The 26,267-nt window shown below is 47.5% G+C and overlaps 1 protein-coding gene across 1 annotated transcript in view; it reads right to left on the reverse strand.

Moving 5' to 3' along the window:
• Positions 1-26,267, reverse strand: part of DNAAF8 (dynein axonemal assembly factor 8) — a 90,818-nt gene that overhangs the window by 8,349 nt on the left and 56,202 nt on the right. The window contains exons 20-29 of the mRNA XM_077786797.1: positions 22,842-22,970; positions 21,131-21,325; positions 19,597-19,923; positions 17,905-17,979; positions 16,422-16,475; positions 14,364-14,533; positions 8,229-8,424; positions 4,789-4,883; positions 3,766-3,886; positions 1,289-1,506 (exon numbers count right to left, since the gene is read on the reverse strand). Of these exons, the coding sequence (XP_077642923.1) occupies positions 1,289-1,506; positions 3,766-3,886; positions 4,789-4,883; positions 8,229-8,424; positions 14,364-14,533; positions 16,422-16,475; positions 17,905-17,979; positions 19,597-19,923; positions 21,131-21,325; positions 22,842-22,970 (1,580 nt within the window). The remainder of the gene's footprint in view (positions 1-1,288; positions 1,507-3,765; positions 3,887-4,788; positions 4,884-8,228; positions 8,425-14,363; positions 14,534-16,421; positions 16,476-17,904; positions 17,980-19,596; positions 19,924-21,130; positions 21,326-22,841; positions 22,971-26,267) is intronic.

A 26,267-nucleotide genomic window follows, 5' to 3' on the forward strand; every position in this document is an offset into this window, starting at 1 on the left:
TTTAAAAAGCACAACCTGAAAAGATCTTACACACTCTTATTACAGATAATACCCAAGACTTAGAACTGAGAGCTGGAAGCCCAAATGTGTTTTTTGGAGGGTCTGCTGTGGTCTGAGAGCCCTTGGGTGATTGCTGGTTTGCTATTGCCACTGGAATTAATTCCCCCCTTGTTTACTCTCTGCTGCTGACAGCACTTTCCTGCACATTCCACCTTCCAGCTTGCCCAGGCAAGGTTCCTGACTGGGAACCTGCTGGGCTTCTCCTACACCAAGAGGAAAACAGCTGGGCCTGGTTTTCTGTTGCTGTGGAGCAATGTCAGCTCAGCCCAGCAGCACATCCTGTGCAAAACCCCAGGCTGGGCTGGACCTACCGAGAGCCACAGAATGGCCTGGGTTGGAAGGGTCCTCAAAGCCCATCTTGTCCCACCCCTGCCATGGGGTGGACACCTTCCTCTATCACAGGTTCCTCATCCAGCCTGGCCTTGGGCACTGCCAGGGATCCAGGGGCAGCCACAGCTGCTCTGGGCACCCTGTGCCAGGGCCTGCCCACCCTCCCAGGGAACAATTCCTAATTCCCAATATCCCATCCATCCCTGCCCTCAGGCAGTGGGAGCCATTCCCTGTGTCCTGTCCCTCCAGGCCCTTGGAAATGGTCTCTCCATTTTTCTTGTAGTTCCTTCACACACTGGAAGGCCACAGTTAGGTCACCCCAAAGCCTTTTCTTCTCCAGGTGAACAGTGCCAATTCCCTCAGCCTTTCCTCCCAGCAGAGCTGCTCCATCCCTCTGATCATCCTGGTTCCTCCTCTGCACTGGCTCCAGCAGCTCCAGGTCCTTTCTGTGCAGGGAGCCCCAGAGCTGGAGGCAACACTCCAGGTGGGAAAACCTCTGGGTCAGGCTCCAGGGCACAGTCCAAGAAGAAGAAAGGATTTTTAACATTGTAGAGGGAGGATTAACGGAGTGTGATTACAGAGAGGGAAATAGAAACTGTATTTATGTGGAGAAACAAGAGAAGAGACACCAGCAGAACACACAGAACAGAGTGATGGCTGACTGGAATGAAACATTCAATAAATGACTGGTGGATGGGCCCTTCCCATGAGGGCTCCCAGGGATGCAGGACCATCAGGAAGTGTGCCCAGTGCCCACATTACTCACCAAAGGTGCCAGGGCTCAGAGGCAGCGTTGCAATAGTGCCACCAAAGCCTCGGGGCAGCACATCAGAGCAAGGCATTACAAGGCTCTTCTTTTGTGCCAAGGAAGCAAAGCCCAGCTCCATCTGTTCCATACCTTTGCTGCAACACTGCCCTTGGCCCTGCTGAGCATCTGGGAGATGCAGAGAGCCTGAGGTGAGTCCAGCACAGCCAGGCGAGCCCCAGCCAGCACAAAGCCTCTGCCCACGAGCTCCTCCAGCAGCGCCACGTACGGGGGGGGCTCCGAGCCCTGCAGGATTATCCCGGGCAGCACCAGGCAGGTGCTCTGCCAGAGCTGCTCCAGCAGTGCCTGACCTGATGGGAAAACAGCAGAACACGTGTTTGGTGTCTCCCCCCAGCACCTCTGAGCCCTCTCAGTGCCCCTGCCCTGGCACAGATGCACCTATGGCAGTTGGAGGCACCACGGTGTTGGGATGGCTGGGAACGTGCCCAGGGATGTGCCCTGGGATGATCCCAGGGATGTGCCCAGGGATGAGCCCTGGGATGCGCACAGAGCAGAGCCCTGGGAGGTGCCCAGGGATGTGCCCTGGGAGGTGCCCAGGGATGAGCCCTGGGATGTGCACAGAGCAGAGCCCTGGCAGGTGCCCAGGGATGAGCCCTGGGATGCGCACAGAGCAGAGCCCAAGGATGAGCCCTGGCAGGTGCCCAGGGATGAGCCCAGGGATGAGCCCTGGGAGGTGCCCAGGGATGTGCACAGAGCAGAGCCCTGGAAGGTGCCCAGGGATGAGCCCAGGGATGAGCCCTGGGATGCCCATCCCGAGCTGCTGCCTTTGTGTCCCTGTCTGGAGATCACAAGACAGCAGGAGTGACCCCATTTCAGGAGTCAGACAAGGACAACTGCTGGTTTGCTACAGGAGCTACTACTCCATTTTCATTTTTTCCAAGCAGAGAAAGCTGCTAATCCAGCTGCTTTTATAATCCCAAATGTAATTCTGCTCAGCATACGTGAGGCTTAATGTATTTCATATTTTCCTCATGATAAATCTGTCTGTCCATTAGGCAGCAGCTTGGTGATAATTATTTGCTGGAAGGAACTTTCCTTGTGTGCAAGAGCTTCCTCTAGTGTCCAAGATGAGCCCAGAACGTGAGTGATGTGTCTGCTTTGCTGGAGGCACTTATGAGATTGTGCCTGACAGTTCAGCAATCACGTGGACTTGCTTTTCCAGGGCAGTAACTCTTTGAAATACATTTTCTGAGACACAAACACATCAGGGCTGTACACTGCTTTCCTTTTTACTCTGCTTAGGCATCTTCAAAGCTAAGCTATCCTGGTGTAGCAGGAAATTAGGGGCATGTATTTTGAGATTAGCTCCCGACACAGAGCTGTGCAAAGCCTGCAGAATATCTGTGCTCTCTCCATAACCTGCTTTATTATTTTATTTTATATTACAAAATCTCTTCTACAAATTAAGTGATTTGGTCACAGCAAACCTGCCCCTTTCCCATTATGCACTAAGATGATAGGGAAAACACCCTTCCCATATACCTTGGGACAAATCCTCCTTCAGAGACTCCTTGCACAAAAGTGACTTGGTGTTCACCCCAGGGGCAGAGGACTTGATTTACCACCCCCTCCTTGCACTTCTGCACCTGCTGGTATGTGACCAATGCCCCCCCAAAGTCCTGTGTCAGGCAGGGCTGGGCTGTGTTTCTGTCACTTTTGTATCCTGCTCCTCTCCCATCCACAGCAATCCCGAGGCTCCATTGATGGGATTAAGGACTGCAGTGATCAGGTGTAGCACAGGAACATTTTTTTGAGCTGCCTACATCAGAACTGAAGCAACAGGAATGGGAATAATTGTTCTAAACAATTCTGTTCCCCAGGGACTACCACAGGATGCTTCACCTGGTCCCTGCTTGTTTATAAAGGCTTGGGATCAATCCACAACATCCCAAGGTGGGAGCATCCCCTCGTGTCAGTGCCATCTCCTGCCCCTGCAGCACAGCTGTGTTTACACTTGTCTGTCAAGTCAAATCAGCAGAAAAGGCCCTGAGAAGCTGCTGCATCCCAGGAAGTGTCAGCCTGGCCATAGCTGGGAGTCATTTGGAGCTGGCAGCTGCTCAGCAGCAGTGGGAGCTGAATGAGCTCTCAGCTCAGCTCAGGAGAGGCCTCTGGCCACGCTGCCAGCAGCACTCCCTGCACCAGCTGATATTTATCTACTCACAGCACAGAGCAGCTCACGCTGCCCAGCTCTGCTGCCTCTCCAGGGGAGGCTCTGAATGGACACCAAGCACCAGGGCTGTGCTGAGACACCTGGGAAGGGTTCAGAGAGGAACATGTGCTGCTCTGCCACCAGCTGTGTTGTCAGTGCTCGTTCTGCTGCTGCTGTTAAGGTCAGCCCTTGTGGACAGCTCTGTCTGTAAACCCCTGAGGTGCTGGCAGGTGAACAGTTAAAGGCTGGACCCCCCCTGGAGCTGTTCTCTGCAGCTCAGAGCTGTCTCTCCCTTCTGAAAGGACATCAATAACCAATCTTGCTGCCACCAGATGGTTTGCCTTGCTGTCCAATTAATCAATAGCAGTCCCAATCTATAACAGGAGTTACATTTCCTTACCAGGACTGCCTGGCTGCTCAGAGCCCAGCACACTGGGATGTCTTCCTGGGGCATGGCTTGGGGCCTTGTGCTGCTTCCCGATTCCCAGGCTGAGGATGGGGTCGTGTTTCAGGTTATGGATCTGCAGAAGGGAGGCAGGGAGGGAAGGAGAAGCAAGTAATGTGAGCACATTACCTAATGAGGAGGCATAACACTCTTCAAGTATTGATTCAGGCAAGCTGTGAAGCTTTTGTTGTTGTGGTGTACTTCTGTAATTGCCAGCCTAGTAAACACCTGCTTGTCTGGAAATACAAGAACATTTTGCATGCATTCTTCTTTTTAATGGAGGCTTAATTCAGTGCAGTATCTCATCATCCTTTTCAAGGTCCCATATCCAGCCATCATTCTAAAGGCTCCACTCCCAGCTTTTCAAGGCCAGGAGCTCAAACAAAGCCTGTGACAGTCTGACAGCTTTACCAGTGCCACTCTGGGGTGCAGCAGCTCCCTCTGTCCCTGAGTGAACTGGCACAGTCAGGATGCCCTGCACTGAGCTGCACACCCCCACGAGTGGAGCCTCTTACAGATGTGGCCAGAGCTAATCTCCTGGGAGAGCCATCTCAGCTGGATCGCCTCTGAGCCACAGCAAAGCTCAAACATTTCCATCCCTTGCTTGAGCACATCCCAATCATTTTCACATCATCAGCCATCCCATCCCTGAATGATAAAAAGCTGGTTAAAACCAGCTCCTGGGTCAAGTGTGCTCAGCAGTCAGGGTGAGGCTGCTGTCCCTGCTTCCAAAGCAGTGCTGCTCATTTGGGGGCACAAGCCCTGAGCCCTCCCAAATTCACAGCAGAGCTTGCTGAACAAACAGTTCGGCAGCAGCTCTTCCCCACCGAGGCTGCTGGGGTCAGTGCAGAGGGAGGAACATCCCCAGGACCAGGAAACACACCCAGAGCTGCATTATCTACAGCATCATAGCAGAGAAGGCACGGCACAGCAGGGCCAAAGCTGCTGTGATAAGCTCAGGAAGGGGCTGATTCCTACCTCTTGCTGCTGCTCTGGCTGACACTGGGCACAGCACAGCCCTTCTGGGAAAAACAGCTTCACATCCCGGACTGCCATTGCATAGGATCTGGAGCCTGAGAGAGAAATACAATGAGAAGATTCTCTCAGGCCATGAATTAAACATTCTCTAGACTCACACTCATCTTTTGGAGAGATTGATGATGTGCAACTCACTGCAGTAATTGCTTTAAAGGCCAGCTGTTCTGTACAGTAATAGCAAACATTTTAAACCATTATATTTAGAATACTTCCATTGCCTCCTTGGTATTTTGATTCTGTCCTACTACCACTCAGCAGCTTCCTCGTGTAAACAAGAATCCTATTTCCTAACAGTGGAGCTGAGGGAATAATGTTAAGGAGACTGTGAAACCTTTCAATTCCAGCTCTAAATCCTGTTGTTCCCTTGCTTCTGGATCACACCAGGCTGCCCTTACTGAAGGGGAAGAGCTGCTGGTTAGTAAAACAAATGTACTTAGTATCAATAATGTAGGTCCCAAATACTCTGGCAACTCTGACCGACCAAGGAAAGCAGAATTAGCACCAGCCACTGCTGATGGAAGTACATTTTTCTGTTCACCTCTCATCTAGAAAGGTAAATTGAGCCTGGAACAGGCAGAGAAATGCCATGAGGATGACTGGGGAAATGGAGAATCATCTGAAGAGTTAAACCAGACCTGGGCTTGTTTGACCTAACACGACCCAAAGCTGAGAAACAAATCTGATTTCTGATAAACACTTCAGGGTAGGAAAGGTCAGAGGTGTAAAAAGAGCTACTTAAAATAAAGTCCAGATAATGGCACAGGAACAAACGGGCACGAAGTATATGCGGCTATATTTAAGTTTGAAAATGTAAGAAGATTTTTAGCTCTCGAAGCCCTGTGACATCCATCCAGTTGGGGTGGGTGCTTATGGAAGGGAAAACATGATGGGGCTGGCTGTCTGTGAGGGAATTAACTGAACTCAGTGACTCGAGAGGTCCCTCCAGGCTTAGCAGCTGAATATTTCCCTATAAAGCAACAGTGTTATAAAGCATTACTCAGAATGTTTGGAGATTTGTGGATGGAAAATAGTAGAGAGGGAAAAGCTATTTCTATTGGAGTTTAGATAGAATGTCAATGTGCTGGCACAGATCCATGCTCCTGGGATATAAATACCCTCTGAAATATGACCACCTTTGAGGCTGCCCATTCAAAAGATCCCACCTGAGAGCACTCAGCCCTGTTGGAGCACCATAATTCCAGGTTTTGTATAGCCAGAGCCCTTAAGGCAGCAGTTTACAATCCTGAGGTTGTGTAAGTCCCAGTGTATGAGCTGGGCTGGATCCTTTCCATACCTCCACACCAAACCTCCTGTGCTTCCATCACTGGTGGCATTACAGAGAACACAAATGCTCCCAAATGAGCCTCTTACTCTCACTTTGCTCAAGGTACAAGACAGTGTAGGGTGTACATGTAAGAGCTCTTTGGATGCAAGAAAAAGCACAGCCCAATGGCTTCCCAAGCCCAGAGGAGATGGGAGGGTGCAGGTTCACTTCTGCAGCTGAGCCCTACAAGATTAAAGCTGTGTTTCTTGGTTCACCAGTCCCCCTGGAACCCCATCTTCATCTAAATTGCATTTCCTTTGTCACTTTGGGAGGAAATAGTAGGAGTTTGCTCTGCTTCAGGCATTAACTGAAGTTCTTCCTCAGCTGGAGCAAAATTAGGAGGAAAGCCTAGAATTCCCTCATAGGAAAGGAGGGTGGGTTTGCACAGTCCCCCTGTTATTCACTAAAGGTTCTTCCAGCTTAACTGTGTTGGAGGAAAAGCTCTGGGAGGTGCAGGGGGTTAGGAGCACTCCTTTCCTTATGGATAGATGGCTCCAGGGCAGAGCAGCTGGGCCAGACCCACCAGAGTGAGCTCCAGCTGCATCCCTGTTCCTGGAATGTTGCAGGGAGGGCGTTGTGGGCCAGCCCTACAGCTGGGTCCTGCACTGGGCACAGAGGGCAGGACCAGCCCTGGGCTCACATCTCAAGAGCAACTTCAGATCCCAGCCAAGGGCTCTGAAGGGAGCCAGAACATCCAAGGACCTCTCTCCCACAGGGGGCTCCCTGTAACTCCCAACAAAACTGGGATGAGACTCAGCTCCCCTTGCTCGTTTTCACAGTTATGCTGGGGATGCTCCAGCTGTAGCAAACATCTGAAATTTGGGATGTATATTACCCATTCTTAGCCATGCCTGAGGAGTTTCAGAGCAATTTGGATACACAATCCATTCGTTCATCTCAAGGGCAAGAGAAGCAGGGGCTGACAATGGAAAAGGATTGGCTGGAGAGCCCTGACCACTTTTTTTTTTTGTATAAGTAGATCCTGATCTTCAGTCACTCCCACAAATCCTGTGTGATCTCTCCTGGCTGAGTCCTCAGGTTCTGAAGCAAGGGCTTGGTTGTCTCTCCCAAGCTGTGGGTCCTTCACTCCCTGCCAGTCCTCAGCAGCCCACTTGACATGGATGGAGAGAGGGAGTGACTTCACAGCCCAGACACAATGGGAAGAGACAAATAATCCAATGGATCTTGTCAGGAAAGTTCCTCTGGGACTTGAGGGCTCACCTGAGTTTACGGAAATTATTACTTTATTATTTTTATATTCCTTTAAGTATTAGAGCAAAATCAGTGCAACACTGAGGAGAAACACAGGCAGGGAGCTAACCATGCTTAATTTCCATGTGGATTTTGGAATGACATTCTTCCCTCCTTGTGGCAATAATGTTGGGCTCCCCACAGGCTGCTCTCTCCAGGGATACTCCCCATTTTCCCATCCGTTACCCCCCATCCACACATCCCAGTGTGGCAGAGGAGCTGGGATGGGTCAGCATCCCAAGGATGCTGACTTGTCCTGTGCCTCTGCTCATGTGCCAGCTGGAAAGAGCCTTTCCAGATGGGAAGCAGCTGAGTTTCCCTGCTTGTCCCAGCAGGTTTGGATAATCTTTCTCCTGCCAGCCATCAGCATTGTGAGATGTTACAGGAACTCAGGGTCCTGGAGTCTCTGTGAAATCTTGGAGTTGGCCAATGGGTAATGGAGACATCAGGAGGGGACACACAAGCAGGGAAGACAGATGGGTTCTTGGGAATAATTCCAAAATAACCAAGCTAAAAGTACAAAATGACCAAGCAAGAAGAGATCAAAGGAAATCTGTTTTGATAAAGCCAGAGCTGGGGCTGCTCTGGGAGGAACCCTTTTGGAATAGATCTTCTGGGAGAACATTTCATTGCTTGAGACACACTCAGCTCAGCCACCAAGAATACAGGCAAAGTTTTCTGGGGAAAAATGGCCTGCAGTGCCTGCCAAGGCTGGATCTGTAGTGACAGTGCAGGAGGGAACAAACATAACATATTGTCTATTTGTACAGCTGAGCCTTTGGACTTTTCTTTTACAAAAACCTACCATAAAATCCATTCTGGATTGTGCTGGTGCCATACTGAGCTCTCCAGAGGCATGGATCCAGGGCCTGGGCCAGCTGAGGATCCTCTGGTCCCAGGAGATCCATCAGCTTCTTCACAGCATTGGGCCTCTGCAGGCACAGCACGAGGGCAGTGCCCGAGGTGAGGTAGGTACAGTGAGCTTTTACAGCAGCTGGATCCTGGGAAGAAATCAGAGATGAGCAGGTTATGAGGAGCTGGTGAGCACTGGGAACATCCCAGCTTTCCTTTGGCTAGGAAGGAAAGCTGTGAGTAAGCAAATCTGCTGTTGCTCCTTGTATTCTCTCCTCTTTAATAGACTACTGGTGTGCTAAAGATTCCAAAATCTAGAGTTCAGACACCAAGCAGTGCCCACTTTGTGCTCACTTTGTGCCCGTTTGTTCCTGTGCCATTATCTGGACTTTATTTTAAGTAGCTCTTTTTACACCTCTGACCTTTCCTACCCTGAAGTGTTTATCAGAAATCAGATTTGTTTCTCAGCTTTGGGTCGTGTTGGGTCAAACAAGCCAAGGTCTGGTTTAACTCTTCAGATGATTCTCCATTTCCCCAGTCATCCTCATGGCATTTCTCTGCCTGTTCCAGGCTCGATTTACCTTTCTAGATGAGAGGTGAACAGAAAAATGTACTTCCATCAGCAGTGCCTGGTGCTAATTCTGCTTTCCTTGGTCGCTCAGAGTTGCCAGAGTATTTGGGACCTACATTATTGATACTAAGTACATTTATTTTGCTAACCAGCAGCTCTTCCTGTGACATCCAGCAGGTCACAGGAGGGCTGCTCCTTCAGGGGGACATCTGGATCAGGAAGAAGCACAGGCACAGGCAAGAACACCAAGGTGATAAATACCCTGGGATGAGAAGCCACATTTTAATTCTTCAGCTGATGTAAAATGATGGATCACAAATACCAGAGCTTTGCTTTTTGAATTCACAAATGGCAGGACCCCCCCACACACCAGCTTCTCCTGAAGAGTGAACACTAGTTGGGATCAGGATTACAGAACTTAAAAGTAGGAGGGTCAGACCAGGGGCTGCAAGAAATCAGTTTGTTCTCCTGGCTGTCTGATTCTCTTTGCTCCACAGCCCACTTCTCCACCTTTGCTTCTTTCCCAAGCACGGTCAGTTCAGCCCATGGCCACCCCTGAGCAGAGCTCTGGGGCTCACAACACCCTGGGATGGAACATTGAGGAGGGATGAGAGGAAATGACAAGAAGCAACCACTGCACTGCTGAGGAGAGGCTGCTCTGAGGGCTGGGGACAGACAGACTGACAGCTCTGGGACCTTGGGACAGGCAGCAGGTGGGTGGCAGAGCTCTCTGGCCTTGCTGCCTGCTTTAATCAAGGAAAACCTTGGGAAGCCAGGCCTGCTGCAGATACCTGGCCTGGGTACAAGGTCAGGGTGCCCACAGCAGCTGCAGCTCTGCCTCCTCCTGCTTCTCCAGCTGAATAACAGAGCAGGAGCATCCAGTTCTGCCTCTTCCTGCCCTTCCAGCTGAATAACAGAGCAGGAGCATCCAGTTCTGCCTCCTCCTGCCCTTCCAGCTGAATAACAGGGCAGGAGCATCCAGTTCTGCCTCCTCCTGCCCTTCCAGCTGAATAACAGGGCAGGAGCATCCAGTTCTGCCTCTTCCTGCCCTTCCAGCTGAATAACAGGGCAGGAGCATCCAGTTCTGCCTCTTCCTGCCCTTCCAACTGAATAATGTGGCAGGAACATCCAGCTGTGCCTCCTCCTGCCCCTCCATCTGAACAAGGTGTCAGGAACATCCAGCTGTGCCTCCCTGCACCCCACAGTGCAGCAGCCAGGGCTGGATGTTCTCTCCAGTTTAGAAAACAAGGGCATTTCCAGCTCCCTGCTTTATCAACCCATGGCTATTTACTTTTTCCCCCAGTTTTTGAGGAAATAAAAACAAGAGGGGGGGGAAAAACACCATTTGATTCAGCTGAATCACGTCATTCACAGAGGTTTTAATTCCTCTATTTTTTAATCTTCTAAAAGCAGCAGAGGATAGCAATTCTTTAGATAAAACATTTCCAAAAGCAAATCCTATCATTTCATTTTAAAATATGGAGATAAAACACTTCAAGGCCTCTCTGCTTTTCTATCACGTGAAACCATTCACTGCCTTTGACCCAAATCTTCCTGCACCCTCCTGCTTCCTAAATTGCATCTCTGAGAAGTAGGTTATGAACTGACAACTACTAGCTCAAGCCTGATTTTTCTCCCTCTATTTCCAAAGGCAAAATATTTCATGAGAAAATCCCTCTGTGCTTAAACTGGTGATGTGTTTAGGGGCTGGGTGTGGTGTTTGCCAGTGCTCTTCCCTGTGGGCACAAGGTCACAGCGTGTCACTCAGGGGCTCTCTGGTGACAACAGCTCTGCTTGCAGGAGGATGAAGAATTTCAGCTTGTCACAGTGCACTGAGAAATGGTGACATTCATTCAGTTCTGTATAATACAAAATAATCCCTTCCTGCTGGAAAATTTTTGTTAGTTAAAAAATGGATTTAATCCACTTTTCTATGGGTTTTCTCTTTGGGCAATGAAAAACCAGTGATATTTTTTCGTGACAACTTTCAAAAGGACTGATCAAACATATCAATATTCATCCAGGTTGGAAACAGCTGCAAAGAAAACATTCCGTTTCTGTCAAACAGACCAGAATAAATGAAAGTATTTTGTTCCAGAGCTTCTAACCAGTGATTTTAGATTTAAATAACAAAACCCTTCTGTTTTTTGGTTGTTCCCCAGCAAATCCACGGGCTTGGGGTTGAAGATGATGTTTCTAATGGTGCCAGGGAGCTTCTGGCAGCTCCTCTCACCGCTCACAGCACCTCAGGCTCTGCCAGCCCAGCGCTGCCGTCACTCCCTCCATTCCCATCCTGCCTCCACATCCCTGTGCAGCTGCCTGGAATTCAGGGAGCAGCTTCGCTGAGAGGAGGAAGTTCCAGCTGTGCCCTGGCTCGGCAGGACTGAGGGGATTAAAGAGCAGTGGAATTACCCGGCTGCCTTTACCAGGATGGGGCTGGAGGGAGCCCTGGAGTTACGGAGCCCAGTGACCTGATACCGCAGGCAGCCACATCAGGTAATCCCCTGCGGCTGCTGGAAGTCTAGTCAGAGAGAGAAAGTCAGATACACTCTCCCAGCACTTGTCTTTGGGGGAGCTTGAGACAGTTCAGAGAAAGAATTAAAATAATCCTTAATCTTTGCAGCTGGTGTTTTGAACGTGTTGTTTCTTGTGAGATGTTTACAAGAAGGGTTTTGTTCCTAATTAGCCAATGATGTGAGAGGTGTTGGTGGGGACCAGTCAGGTCCAGCTGTATCGTAACTGTCTGTAAAAAGAATGTGGTGTATAATAAACTTGGCATTTGCCTTCTGAGACCTTAGAGTCTATATGTCACTTTATTCACCTGTCCTCAATACAACAGTGACAATCCCCCAGAGCAAGATCAGGCCCCACTGGAAAAATAAATCCCAAACTGCCAATCTACAGAGGGCTGGATCTGCTGGATGAGCCCTGAAGGGAGATCAGCAGAATCCCCTGGGAACGGGCACTCCTCGCTGGCTGAACACCACCAGGTCATGCTGAAAGCTGGGGAGACGTGTCAGCTCTGTTTACATGACCTTTATTTTCTACACTCATTATTAAAGTGCAGATAAAACATCTTGCTGCGGCTCCTGTGACTCGATAACCTCAGCAAAGAGCAGAACAGGTGTTTTTTCTCGTGCTCCAAAGGCCACATGCCTCTCTGAGCTCAGGGGGACTATTTCAGTTGGAAAAGCAACCACAGAGTTGAGCTGGTGCTGCCAAGGATATTTGTCAAGTGTATGTAAATAATACATTAGAAAGGAAAAGGAGATGTGAGGTTGTCTTGCTTGCAGTGAATAAACCCAGATTTTTCTCTCAAAACACAACAAACCAGCACTTGGGAGTGCTTGGGGGTTCTCTAGACATGGATTTTGGAGCATGCCCCAGATTAAGTGAGAACAAGCCCTGGACAGAACTTCTAGAAGGGACAGACACACTGCCTCCATCTTCTTCAGCAGGACATTTCATCATGGATCTCATCAATCCATGTAAATATCTCCAAGGGTGTTAGGGGACAGTGCCAGGCACTTCCCAGCAGTGCCCAGAGACAGGATGAGCAGTTATGGCCAGAAACTAAACCACAAGAAATTCCACCTCCACCTGAGGAAGAACTTCCTTCCACAGAGGGTGGCAGAGCTGTGGAACAGCCACCCAGGGAGGGCTTGTAGTCTCCATCTCTGGAGCCATTTCAAACCCACCTGGATGTATCCCCGTGTCACCTGCCCCAGATGACCCTGCACTGCCAGGGGGGTGGGTCTGGATGATCTCCAGAGGTCACTTCCAAACCCAGCTGGGATTATCCCAGCTGGGATTCTGTGACCTGCTAAATGTCAGCAATTTGCCCCCATTTTAGGATCCTGATTTGAAGCCCACCATTGCACCCCTTTGTGCCACAGGCTGAAGAGCAGATCCAGGAACATTTCTCTGATGCAAAAGCTGAACCTGGAATTTAGCTGGGAAAAAACAGCCCTGCCCCCATGGCTGCCACTGAGCCACTTACCCACCGGATTTTGCAAATAACCCAGTCCCTGGAGCCTGCTGAGGCTTTTTCCAAATCTCCCTACTTATCCTGGGAGCTCAGCCTTTCCCAGCCTCCCCAGTGAGAGGCATTCCTGCTGCTCTGAAAGGGAGCAGGGGCCCCTGGACAGCAGAAAGCTTTTCCCACTGACTGCTCCCCTTCAGCAGACTGTTCTCTTTGCTTCCTCACTTTCAAACCCTGCTTTATTTTTCCTCATGAACACTCTGTAATTTTTATCCTCATTAGTCACCAGCTCTTCAAGGCAACTGAATCAATGCTCAACCAGCTGCTCTGGTGTGTTGGAGAACTCCAAAAACAGGGAGGAAATTTTCAGGAAACAATCTCTCCTCAGATTTACCCCACATGCATCTGCATTGCTTCCTGAGGATATCTGGGGTTTTTAAGATGTTTTCTGTTTCAGATTTTGTATTTATCTCTGTGATTAAATTAAAAATTTAAAAAATTAAATTAAAAAAAGGCATTTTGTATTTAGCTCTGTGATTAAATAACATTGAGAAGCACATCCCCATCAACCCTAATGGCCACTATATCTCTCTTGCCAGTGTAAATATATAAAACTCAGATGCCTGTGCTCACTGCTACCATGCAGAAGGTATTAATTGTTCCAGAGCACTACCTTGGCATGTGCCTGTTTTCTTCTGGAAGTCTCTACCAAGAATTTCTATGGTTAGAAATGAGACAATGATAGAGACAATGTTATAAACTTTCCAAACTCGCAATATCAATTATAAACGTTTGTTTTTTATAAAGTCAAGTGGTTAAACGTCTGCAGGAAAGCAATCACATAATACAGATTGTTTTTCCCTAAGGGAAGAAAAAAAATAATAATCCAACTCCTCTCAAATGCCCAGAGTTCAGTTCCCTGGCTTTCACAGTATCCTTACACTCAGGGTACGTCAGATTGAGGAAAGAAAATGTTTCTAATGCCATGAAAGAGCAGAAACAAACATCTATTTTTAGCTAATCAACCCCTAAGATTGCCCTAAGATTTAAGAACCCTCTTTATTGCCTATTAGACATGAGCAAGGATAATTTCCTCTCCTTGCAGGGGATTTTTACATACTGGCTCCCAGGGTTCAGCTGTGTCTGCAATGCAATCTCAGGTAACAGCACCCCAGAGATGTGCATTCCCTGACAGGCAGGAGGCTTTCCAGCTTTAACCACATGGAATAAACGCAGGCCACACGTGCTCCCGGGATGTGCCCTACCTGGAATGACCTGGGGGAAGGAACAGAGGATACCTGTTGAGCAGAACCTGTATTGCCCATATCCTCCCCAAAGTTTCGTTTAGGAGAAACCAGGGCTGTCTTTATGGCATGTGATAAAAGCAGCCCTCATCTCTCTTCGTGCTGATGAGGGGCAGAGCTGCTTGTTCCGTATAGCTCGCTCCCAGCAACAGCTCCGAAATCCCGGGTGGGAATTGCTGAGGTTTTCAGGAGTGGATTATCCCCAGCTCATCCTTTCCCCCCGTCACGGACCTGCTGCTCCTGGCGGGGCAGGAGGGCGGTGGCAGCGGGCGCCGCCAGCTGCAGGTGCTTCATTCCGACCACGCTGAATCTCTGGCGGTGCACATCCCGCAGGATGCTCGGCAGCCCGCGGCTCCAGACGCCGGGTTTGATCAGCAGCACCGTGCAGAGAACCTGTGCCCCTGCAACAAACACAGCGGGCTTTGTTTACTACCCTGGGCACGGGGAAACCTGGCAGGAAGTTCACAAAAATACCAGCAGAACGAGTCCAGAAAAACCCTGGGCATATGGGATCATTTATTGATTTGGGTTCGCTTTGTTGGGTTCTCAGATTAAAAATGTATCTGAAACAGTCTAAGCTTGGAGGTTTCTCTGTCAAGGAATTCTGCCCCAGGCCCAAAAAGTTTTTGTGGCAGCTCTGTCGGATAAGACTCAAACCTTTATATTACAGATTAATGTTTTAAGAGAGATAAAATATTCCCTTTTGCATTTTTCATGTGAACCGTGGTGATTATTTGATGTGATTCTCGAGCAGCTATTACATTCTTACTCTGGTGTTCTGTATATTTTAGAGCTGTGTTTCAGAGTGGCACTGACAACCCTGACAGGTCCTAATTAATGTCATAAACCAATAATTAATTGAATTGTCTTTACCAAAATTGACATTACAGAGAAAACTTTCTGCTTCTGACATATCTCTCTCAGCAGTGCTGCCAGGAAGGTGCAGCACTATAAGGAGCAGAAAACAAACCAGACCAAGAAAGATTTGCTGTCTGATGGAAATGGATTTAAAGGCAGAAAATACATAAATTCCGTTTTTAAATGACAGCATTTTCAAATTTTTAGACTTGCTAAAGTACTTGCTACCAAGAGTATAGTTAATATTTTATCCTTATAGCATCTTTTGGAGATTTATTGGCAAGTGCAGTGTCAGAACCAGTCTGTGAGGCCCAGGAACTGCTGGTGCTGAACCACATCAATCAGCACGAGCACAAGGGAACATCCTAAAGGCTGCTAAAACTGATCCAAGCTGATCTGTTTGGGTACAAAACATGTCATTTTCTGTTTCCTGTACACCCCAGTACTAATTACACAGATGTCAATGCAGCAAAGCATCAACAAGGCTACCTCAAACTTAATGCTGTTATTTCCAGGTGACAAGCAGGACATGGCACAGAAACACAGGATCAAAAATAAAAACCAAGATTATTTCCTCCCCACTTGATGTGGAAACTTAACCCTTATGCTGCAGGGAGCCCTCCTGTTACAGATGTGCTGTTTTCCTCACATCATTCCTGAACAGAAAGGTTCCATAGCAACAGCCTGGAAGTGCAGGAATCTGCTGGGCTCCACCTCAGCAACCTCACCCGTGTGTGTTATGTAAGCACTCGGTGGCCTCCAGATGTTTTCCTCACCATCTGCTACATTTTTGGGCAGATATTCTCATTCTTCTGCTGTGTGAGTCACTACCTGCTGCATATTTAGGGACTTTAGACACTTCAGGAGGATTGCCAGCTTGGTTTGGTCAGACACCTTGTCTCCCAGAGCTGGCTTTCTCTCCTCAGCAATTACAAGTAACGAGAACTAGAGAAAATACCTCTAATTACCTATGAAACAATCTCTGCTGATCATGAAGTAGCAGAGGAACCTGTTTGGCAATGTTCAAATCTGCCTGATTTCCAGTTCTGGCTGCTCAGGGCCTTTCCTGGTCTTTATTACAATTCTCTACTTTGTAATATTTTTAGATCCATTCCTCATCATCTTTTCCATTTTGCCTCCCCAAAAGATTATTACATAGGTTTTGATTTCATCGCCTAACTGTGAAAATAGAGTTTAGTTTATATGCTATTTCTAGATAATAGTTCAGATAGGTGTGACTTCAAATAAGTGGGAACTCAAGACGAGCAGATACCAGATCTCCTGGCATGCTCATAGTGCATCAGTGCCTGAATTCCAGCCTAAGGAAAATGTTGGTATAATCCTTTTTCTTATTTTGGGCTGGTACATCCAGATGATTTAGTTCCACCAAGTCCTTGTCAAAGGACATTTTTCCATTTGCTCTTCTCTCACCTGCTTGCAGGAAGGAAAACAGGGATTCTGCTCGGCACCTCCAGCTCTCACCCACTACAGGAGAGAAGCAGATTTGAGTGAGTTTTGTGTGTTCTGAGGCAATCTGAGAATTGTGCTATCATCTCTACATAAAGCAACCAATATTACAGTGACACACTGATATTTTAGGGTGTTACACTGGGACATGGATGGAATGGTTTCAGATGTCCTGGGACACCCTGGGAGGTTTCACACTTCTCCCTACTTTTTGGAGCACAGGCTGAACAGGACTGCAAGCCCTAAATCATCTTGGATCTTGGTTACCTTTTCTGGGATTTCAGGGAGTGGTTAACAGTGGTTTTAAACCTATCTGTGCTCCTAATATTCCACAGTCAGGTCAGATGCTGCCCTGTTTTTTGTTTGATGTTCTCTCAGAAACAAAGAAGTGCTGTGGATCCTGGGTGCTGCTGATAAAACCTCCCTTCCAATTCCTCAACCAGCCAGGAGTGGCTGCTCCAGTGGTTCTTCAAGAGGGCAGAGCAGGATGAAAGGAGTCTGGGGAATCAGTACTTAGGACAAAAGCCAACAGAAAAATGTTCCCTTCAGTCTAATGTAAAACCTGCAGTGACCTGGAGATGACGAAAATCAAAGCACTTCAGGCACATGGGAATTGAGAAGTTATCAAGATCTAGGGCACAGTGAGGGAAATCCTGCATCACATTGATAAAAGACTTCCTCTTCCAGTGACTGGCAAGTTTAGCCACTGTGACATGCAAGGTAGATAAGAAAAAGCTAAAATCTGTTTGCCAAAACAGAATTACTTTTTTTTTTCTTTTTGGTATTACTGTCCAAAATCCAGGTCTATCTACTTTTCATAATTATGTGTCTGGAAGGTATTTAGCCAAAGAGTTGGGTTTTTTTCCCCTAATGAGCCCTCTTTCTCTTTCCACGTTTGTTGCAATAATAAGACCACAAATAACAGGTGGAACCAGCCCTAAGGTCCTTGTCTCAGAAGGTTTTAGTTCATCCTCCCAGCACCAGCTTTTTTCCTTCATGCTGGGGTTACCTGACAGGACTTTCAGGATCTGTGAATCCTCCAGTGACATGGGCAGCACTGGGATGTAAATGACAGAGACATAGGAAATGCACCTTCTGCTCTGATGTCACCTCTCTAAAACATAATGAAAATCATAATTTCTGGGATCTACACCTGAAAAAAGCTACTAAAGAGCTGACATTAATTACTTTTCCAGCTGACTTTGCACACCATCCCTCAGCAGGTGGTTCTCAGGACTGAGAGGAAATGATGTGACAATACTCACACCTTCCTCCAGCACTGGGGGGACCCAGCTGGCCTTTCCTTCCCAACTGCCTGGAATGTTTAGTAATCCCATTTCAATGGCTCTGACAGAGGACACACAGTTTTCTTCAATCTATTTAAGAGTCTAAAATAACTTTTTTCTTTTTTTTTTTTTTTTTTTTTTAAGAGGTAACTGGTGCTTACCTGTAGTCTTCTCTCCAGTCCTGGAGCTGCTGCCAGGTGGTGGCAGGAATTTCAGAGCAGGGCGGTGTTCTGCATCTGGAAAAGGAAGGACAGGTATTTTTATGGATTCAAGATTGGAAACCTTCACTGTCTGGGGCAGGAGGGTGAGAAAGGTGATTTTATTTAGCAGGGCAGATGTTCAACGTGCTACAAAAGCTGTTATTGAGCATGGAGGTCTCTCCATTTCTCCCACAACAATAAAAACATAAGGAAAAAATGGAATTACCTTATAAAAGAGATAGTGCAGGATGCTGAAGTATGGCCTCAGCTGTGCTCCTTTGCTCCTCACAGTGGCTTTGGTGCAGAAGGCTGGCACTGCCATTACAACCTCCCTCAATAAACTCAGCTCACAGCTCTGCTTTCCTCTTATCCTGCCCTTCCATCTCAAGGTAACTTTAATTAAGGGCTGCAGTGCATGAACTCTTTAGTGTTTTAGACACCACTTTGGTATGTCTGATGCCTTCTCTTCTGAAGGCTCAGCAGTCTCACAGAGAACACTCCCATAGTTCACTGAAAAACTGAACTTGCTGTGAGCCTAAACCCAGGATCTTTTCCCAGACAAATCTTTCTTCATGGTATTCAGCAAAGCCAATTTGTTACTGCACACTACACAGGCACAGTGGGTTTGACACAAGTGGCTAAGTTTGTGTTGATGACAAAGGACTTTTCTCCCCCAAGGAAAGGTAAAGGAAGGGTTGTAAATTCAAAGCACAAATGCACTTATGAGACTGCATCACTCCCCCTCAGCTGATAGATGGTGTTACCACAATCTTTGATTTCCCTCTGCTTCTGAGTAATCATAAAATCCCACAATGGCTTGGGTTGGAAGGGACCATCTTGTTCCAACTCCCTGCCAGAAACTGTCAGGGCTCAGAACTGTTCTCTCTGAGTGTGAGAAATCAGGCAGCCCCAGTACTTCTCTGAATATTTCACATCAAAAGAAAACAGTGGGAGCTTGTAGTCTGCTGCTCTAAACCATCCAGTATCAATAACCCCACAGTCTGCACAGTGATTTAGTTTTAAGAGGCATGGCTATACATTTCCTGCTACAGGAGGAAACTAGCAAATTTACTGTGCTGAAAGATCGATGCTGGCACACATCACTGAACTCTGAGAAGCTTTTGACAGCAAAGGTCTCCATTCCTCTCTTCGTTCTCCTCCAGGATAAAAAGAAATTCTCAAGAAATCTGTTTTCTTACAGACTGGTCACACTTTCATCTCCTTGAGCACAGGGCAAGGCTGAGGCGTCAAGCTGAAAGTCTGGCACCACAATTAGGGGCCCACATTTAGGTGTAAGAGCTCTTGGGCTCTGTTCTTATAGAGAGGGTTTAAAATGCATGATATTATTTACTGATCCTGCCAATTGCTCTGATATCTAATTAGTACTTATGGAGAACCTCAAGATCATCAGAAAGGGCACCAGGCCAAGCACAGCCACATTAATTAAATAAGCCACCTTGTAGGTGACCTCAGCTGGCTCCTGCTGGGTTCATTGCCTCATCTTAATTCAGCCAAGCACAGAATTTACCTCCACATTGTTACATTTTCCTGTGCCTGAGAAAATCCCCAGCACTGGATTCCTTTGTCCAAATTCCATCAATTCCCACACACTCTATAGCTGAGGATAACACAAACAGTAAAAACGTGCCTTACCAGCTACCAAATCTGCCTCTGTGAAGAAGAGGATGGCTTGTCTGAAGGTCACCTCTGGGGTCAAGGCCATGAGTGCCTGTGGGAGGCTGTCACCCGTGCTGAGCTCGTCCCTGCCCTGTGTCCATCCCTTCAGGGCAGCTCCCAGGGCCTGGAAGGCGTCGATGCCGCGGAGCGCGCACACCAGCACGGGGCTGGACATCAGTGTGCCCAGGCTCCTCTGCCAGGGGGTGTCTCCAGCCTCAAAAGGGGTCATTTCCCTGGCCTGGCACCCAGTGAGATGGGGCAGCCACTTCAGGCCCAGGAGCTCCAGGCCTGAATCAGGCTCTGCTGCAAGTCAAGAAAATGTTTTTAGCACCAGGCAGCGGCTTGTGTTTCATAGAAGCTGTGCTTTCTTTTGGACACAAACATTTTATTTCACATGGAGTTTTCTCCCTGCACAAGTTCCAATGCTGTTCTGACTTGTTTCATCCAGAATGGACTGTAATGCAAATACAGGAATATACTGGGAAAACCCACAAGATGCAAATTCTAAGAAATGCCATTACAGTGAAGAACAAAAAAAGGGCTATCTGGGAAATCAACAGGGAGCAAGTGCCATGATTTGATTAGAGAGCACAGCTAATGGAGAGAGTTGAAAGGGAATCACTGAGTACACTGATAACAATGTGGCTTGGCACAGCATAATCCATAATTATGGATTCTTAGCACCCCTCATAACACTTTAAGCAATGTTCAGCAGAGTAACAAACTACAGCAGAATGCTGACTTGTCTCTAAAGTAGTTTCAGTGTTGTCAGGGTTGTAAAGTTGTCTTCTGACTATGTAGGAAGGTATTTAGGGCTCAATCCATGAGTGCTGGAAGTTTCTGTCACCTCAGATCTCGGATACAGAACTTCTCAGGATTTTAAGTAGTATTTCAACATGGTTTTGGGAGAGTCAGATACAACACAGTGTAAGACAGGCAGACTTGAGCCCTTTGTGCCTACAGCTCCTGTGTTATCACACTTCAGTGCAACCTGCACATGAAATTACATAAACTCCCTGTCCTGCCTGGGGCTTGACAGCCCTTTTCATGCACATGTGAGCACCCAGCGTGGGGACAGCCTCACTGCTCCTCCCGCGGGGGAACCAGAGCGTGAGGCCATGAAGGGCCTTGGTTCTGCTCACCAAAGCTGTCACTGGACAGAACAGAGCCTTGACTCCCAAATTCCTGTCCCACTTCCAGCCCAGCCTTACCTCCCAGTGCTCAGGGAGGGACACAATGCTCTGTGTTACATAAAAGCTCTGCAAGCCCAAGCACTTCTTGGAACTCAGTTGATGCTCTCTGAAGCAAATTATGCCCACTTGAGCTGTCTGTGATTGCCCATAACAAACCAAGATAAATTCTTCAGCTCTCTAGGTGGGTAACAGAGAAACCTGTTCTTCCTGAGGCCCCTTCACCACATTCTCCATGATGTTCCTGCTATGCTAAAAGAGCTACCCAGGATAAACTTCCCTGCCCAAGGTCTCCAGCCCTGCCCCAGAGCTGGGGTCACCTGCACTCCAAGACTGATCTCTGAGGCTGGGCAGCAGGATCTGCTGGAGGAGCTCTCCAGCACTCTTCATTGCCTGCATCCCCACCACTGTCAGCATCACCACTTGCTCCATGCCGGGCTCGGCAGCGTAGGCTCGGTGGCACAGAAAATCCAGAGGGATGTGATGGGGCTCTGGCACCGCGCTCAGGTTTCCTCCTGCCCGGGCAGAGCATCAAAACAAATCTGTTACCCCACAAAAACACATCTCGGGCTTTTTGCTGTGAAGGAATTGCATAAATCCCAACCAGCATTTCGCTGTCTCCTCACACTGCAGCTCAGGAAAACCCTGCTAAATGAGGAATATTAACACAGCAAAACCCCTCTGATTAGTCCCAGTCCTTGCCTGGAATTACATTTTGCCGTGTAAAGCAAATATATTCCTTGTAATTTTGATGTCCTTATTCACACCATTAGGCAGAGTTGATAGATCTGTACCAAAATGATTTAAGGCACCAGTTTTGGGTTGATAACTAATGACTGACTTCACGTTAAATCAATACCTCATTTTGCTTTCTAGGACATTGCACACAATTGGGAGCTAATTTGGGGACTGCTGTAACACTTTGCTTCTATCCACAGTCCTGTTGGGAACAGCACAGCCTGGAGAATCCCTGGCCCATCAGAAATCCCTTTTTGTTCCACACTAATTCACTCTATGATTATGTAAGCAATTGTATCAATAAACATTTATTTACTTACTTATTTCTACACCATAACATTTCCTAATGCTAGAGAATTGTGAATGACATGCATTTAATTTTCATTTTTCCTTAGGATTTAGAATCAGTTTGGTTATATTTTAACTCAAAGTCTTAGCATCCAAATTTTCAAGTAATTAAATTAAATTAATCTAAGTTGCTGAACACATAAAAAATCCCAACATGTAGTTACTGAAATAAACATGGGATTTTTTTTATTCCAAGTGTACAGAACTAGGAGGTTTAAGACTCACCCTTGTGAGTCATAGATTAAGAACAGAAAACCCATTTCCTTGCTGTTTGAAATCCTATCAATCTCACGGCTTGAATGAATGAGTTACCAAAGTGCATACAATTGTACAAGCTGAAATTTAGAATATCTGAGTAAAATGAAATTGGAAAGTGCCTTTTCTGCACCTACAGAACTATAGCTGCCAGCATTTATCACTTCAGCACATTCCATTTCTACACACAACCACCAATTTATCTCATTTTAATATTTTGACTTCTCTTGAAACTATGTCAATAAATACGTATTGATTGGCTATTAATGTTCTAATTACCATAATTAAGGTTTAATTGGATGTTACCGTGTCACATTTCAATAACTTCTTTTTGCATATATCTTTTAATTTACTTTTTAAAGGTATTTTCATTTTAATTTCCATTGATTCTTCCATGAGAGCTACTGTGATTACTCATTTACTGTTCTGCTGCAGTTACTGACTGCAGCAGAACAGTAAATGAGATACTACAGACAAAAAGCATATACCTAATGGTTTTATTCAGGAAAATCTCTCGTTAGTGTGGCTGCTCCATCCCTGCAAGTGTCCAAGGCCAGGTTGTACAGGGCTTGGAGCAGCCTGGGCTAGTGGCAGGTGTAATGAGATGAGGTTTGAGGTGCCCCCAGCCCAGAGCACTCCCTGGTGTGTGATGCTGGAGAAGCCAGAGCAGGGCAGAGCCCCCTGACCTACCCAGGCTGTGCAGCGCGGCCGCGCCGTACGGAGCCCCGTGGAAGCAGAGCGACGGCTCCTCTCCAGCAGCTGCAGGGGGGATGCTGAACCTGCTGCCAAGGCCTGCCTCTGCCAGCTCCTCCATCAGCCCTGTGCTCAGAACAGCAGCAAACGTGAGCAATGCTGAGCTCTGCTCGGCCTGACATGAAAACACTCTGCTGTCAAAAACACTCTGCTGGCCGCAGCTCCCCTACACACTGAGCTTACCTGAGACACCACACGCAGCTGAACCATCCCCTTTCCCCAAAATCACTGTGGACCAGCCTCAGTTTTCAAGAGCTTGCCCCTTTTTAGGGGCAAGCTCTTGAAAACTGAGGCTGGTCTACAGCTTTCTCTGGCTTTTTCAACAGCACCCAGTTGTTTCTATCCCCTTCTAACTCCTGCTGGGAACTGAAATGTGGATCAAGTGCACAGATTCCCTCATAGCTCCTGAATTTGATTAAGTATCTTAAGTAAGGTGGTGTCCACTAGGAAGAGTCCCAGATCTGAGCCCAGTGCTCACATGGAGGCACTCAAGGTGTCTCACACTTCCAGGCATGAGGCCAAAGTCCTGCATCCCACAGGGCCCTCGTGGGCAGGGAGGTATTGCTGGGGTGACAGACCTGAACAGAGACATCATGTTCTGCTCCTGTGATTTCCAGCCTGGAAAATATCCCATTCCACGCCACTTTTACAGACACTAAGTGCTTAAAGCCACAATCTCTCAGCTCCCATTCTCCCTCTAAAGAGCTGGGCTGTGCACAGGCAGTGCATTAAGGTGTTGCATACAGTATATTTCCACAACAATTAGTTCAGCCTTCTGTAATAATGTTTCAGGCCACAGTTTTAAAGGCTTGTTATTTTTCAAATTACTTTGTACACATTTGACTGCTTACTACAATACAAGCCTGTCAAAAATTCACTGTAGTGGAGCATGGGAAATGGATTATTGGTGTTAGAGGCTGATGGCAAAGCTTGGATGTCAAATGTCCCACTGACAATCACCTGCTCCTCAAAATTCAAAAGGCCTGAGGCACCAAAAATGGGCCATCACTGTCCCAGCAGTATTGCCTGTTGTGTATTCAAACTCAGGGCATGGCAGAAAGTAAAGCTTGGACAAAAATGTATGGTGTTTGAACCTTAGGACAGAGATCCTTACCCACTTATTTATCTGCTCTGTTTCAGGGGTATTTGTCAAATTTTAACTTGCTTTGAAAATTGAACAGCGTTCAAGACCTTGAAGGGACAACTGCTTTTCATATTGATTACAAATGCAAAACTTCTTAGCGAGGTATTTACCCTACTCCAATCTTAGAGCTATTCTGCACTTCTCAGAGGCCAATCCAAAGCTTGTGGGGAAAGCATATCAGCTTCCCCACTCCAGCGCTCTGGAATATGGACTAAGGTGTCTCTCTGCAGTACAGGACTGATGAAAATAGGACAGAATACATGGAAAGAGGCATTTGCAAAATCTGTCACAAACAAAGGGAAAAACCCTGAGTTCTCTAGCATGAGGGAAAATATTTTAGCTTTCCAGACTACCCTTCGTTCCAGCCCCCCCATGTATTTCTAGTGGAAATTTCCCTGTGCAAAACATGAACACAAAATATCATCTGTGGCACTGAGGGAAGCTGCAGAAACTGCACTTTTTAATGAGCAACTTTCCCTGGGTGCAGAGGCAGCAGGTGACACGGGGCTGTAATTACTGTGCCATGATTAATCCTCTGTGTCTGCACATGTTTTCAGAACATTCTGTGATAGTCTCAGGAGAAAAAGCCCAGGACTATTTGAATTGTCATTGTTCCCCCCCCCCCCCCCCCCCCCCGCCCCTTCCAAACCTCTAAATGTTCTTTCCTATTGTGGATAAATTAAAGGAAGCAATTGGGCTGGGGATGAATGTCTCCATCATGGGCTGTGTGGGATGGTGTTAATGGAAGGGTCACCCACAGTGACCCATTCTTGGGAAGGAGCAGGGCAGGATTTCTGGTCCCTCCTCACCACTGCTGTCACCTCTGATCTTCCCCACTTGAGGTCAATGTGAAATGATCCTTAAGAAAATAGAAACTCAAGTAAGAAAATTTAAGGCAGCAACTTGGCTGGGTTTTGGCAGTCCCTCCATAGAAAATGAGTTACCTTTGGGGTGCTTGGAAGTCACAAGGATGCAGAACTCAAAGCTGAGGTTGATAGGATCAGATGCTGCCCTCAGGCTCAGTGGCACAGCTGATTTTGGCTACCCTACTTCTCTGGGCAAAAAGAGTTTCTGAGAGGAGGTGATTGAGGCCATAAAATCCCAGCAAAGTCCTGAGCTAGAAGGGACCCACAAGGATCTTTGAAATCCAACTGCTGTCCCTCAACAGGATAGCCCCAACAACACCTCCATGCATTGGGTGTGAGATGCCAAAGTCAGGCCCAGCTTTGAAGTGTCCAGGGACGAGGCTCACAAATCCAAACAGGAGGTTACAACTTCACATAAAGGAAAAACATAACAATGGGACAAAGGCCCAGGGAGACATGAGAATCTCTGTCTTTGTAGATTTTCCACACCTGACAGAAGAAAAGCCCTGAGCTTCCTGAGGGTGTCCTAGATTGCAAGGCAATGTGTATTCTATTTGCCATCTGTCAGAGGTGGGGTAGTTCTCTTCTGTTCATTGGGTAGTTTTTTTATCTCTTCCACAACCCATCCTCCCTGCAGGAGATCTCTGCTGTCCATGGCCAGTGAGTGTCCCTGCATGGCTGAGAAAATTCCATCATCCATGGGGAGATGCTCTGCCCAGGAAGAGGGGCCAAGCATTCCTACCTGGGTCCAATCTGAGATTTTGGGACACCAGAACAGCCTTTCCACTGGATCCCCAGAGGGACAGTCGCCTTTTCCACTGGATCTTCAGAGGAAGATAACACCCTTGTCCAGGATCCCTGCTCCAGCAGAAGCACAGCTGGCACTGCAGGAGGGCTGAGCCACCCTGGGATGGGACTGCTGCCACCTCCCTGACCCACAGGCTGCCAGGGCATGTTCTGACTGTCAGTGTTGTTTTGTATTACTACATTGTTTATTTTACTTTTTTATTTTCTTCCCTAATAAAGAACTATTATTCCTGCTCTTATATCTTTGCCTGAGAGCCCCTTAATTTCAAAATTATAACAATTCAGAGGGAGGGGGTTTACGTTTTCCAGTTCAGGGGAGGCTCCTGCCTTCCTGAGCAGACACCTGTCTGTTCAAACCAGGACAGAGGGAAGTCACTGCTGATGCTCTGCTGAGCAGGATGTTGGATTTTAGGCCTTCTGAGGCCCCTTCCACAAGGAACTACTCGGTGATTCTAAGTTCAAAAGGACTCCAGAGATAAAGATCAAACAACTGGCAGAGGTCAGGCAGCTCTGTTGGATGTGTAGTAGTGACTGATTCACATGTTG

This window comes from Lonchura striata, chromosome 16 (assembly GCF_046129695.1).
Source record: "Lonchura striata isolate bLonStr1 chromosome 16, bLonStr1.mat, whole genome shotgun sequence".
Taxonomy (NCBI): Eukaryota; Metazoa; Chordata; class Aves; order Passeriformes; family Estrildidae; genus Lonchura; species Lonchura striata.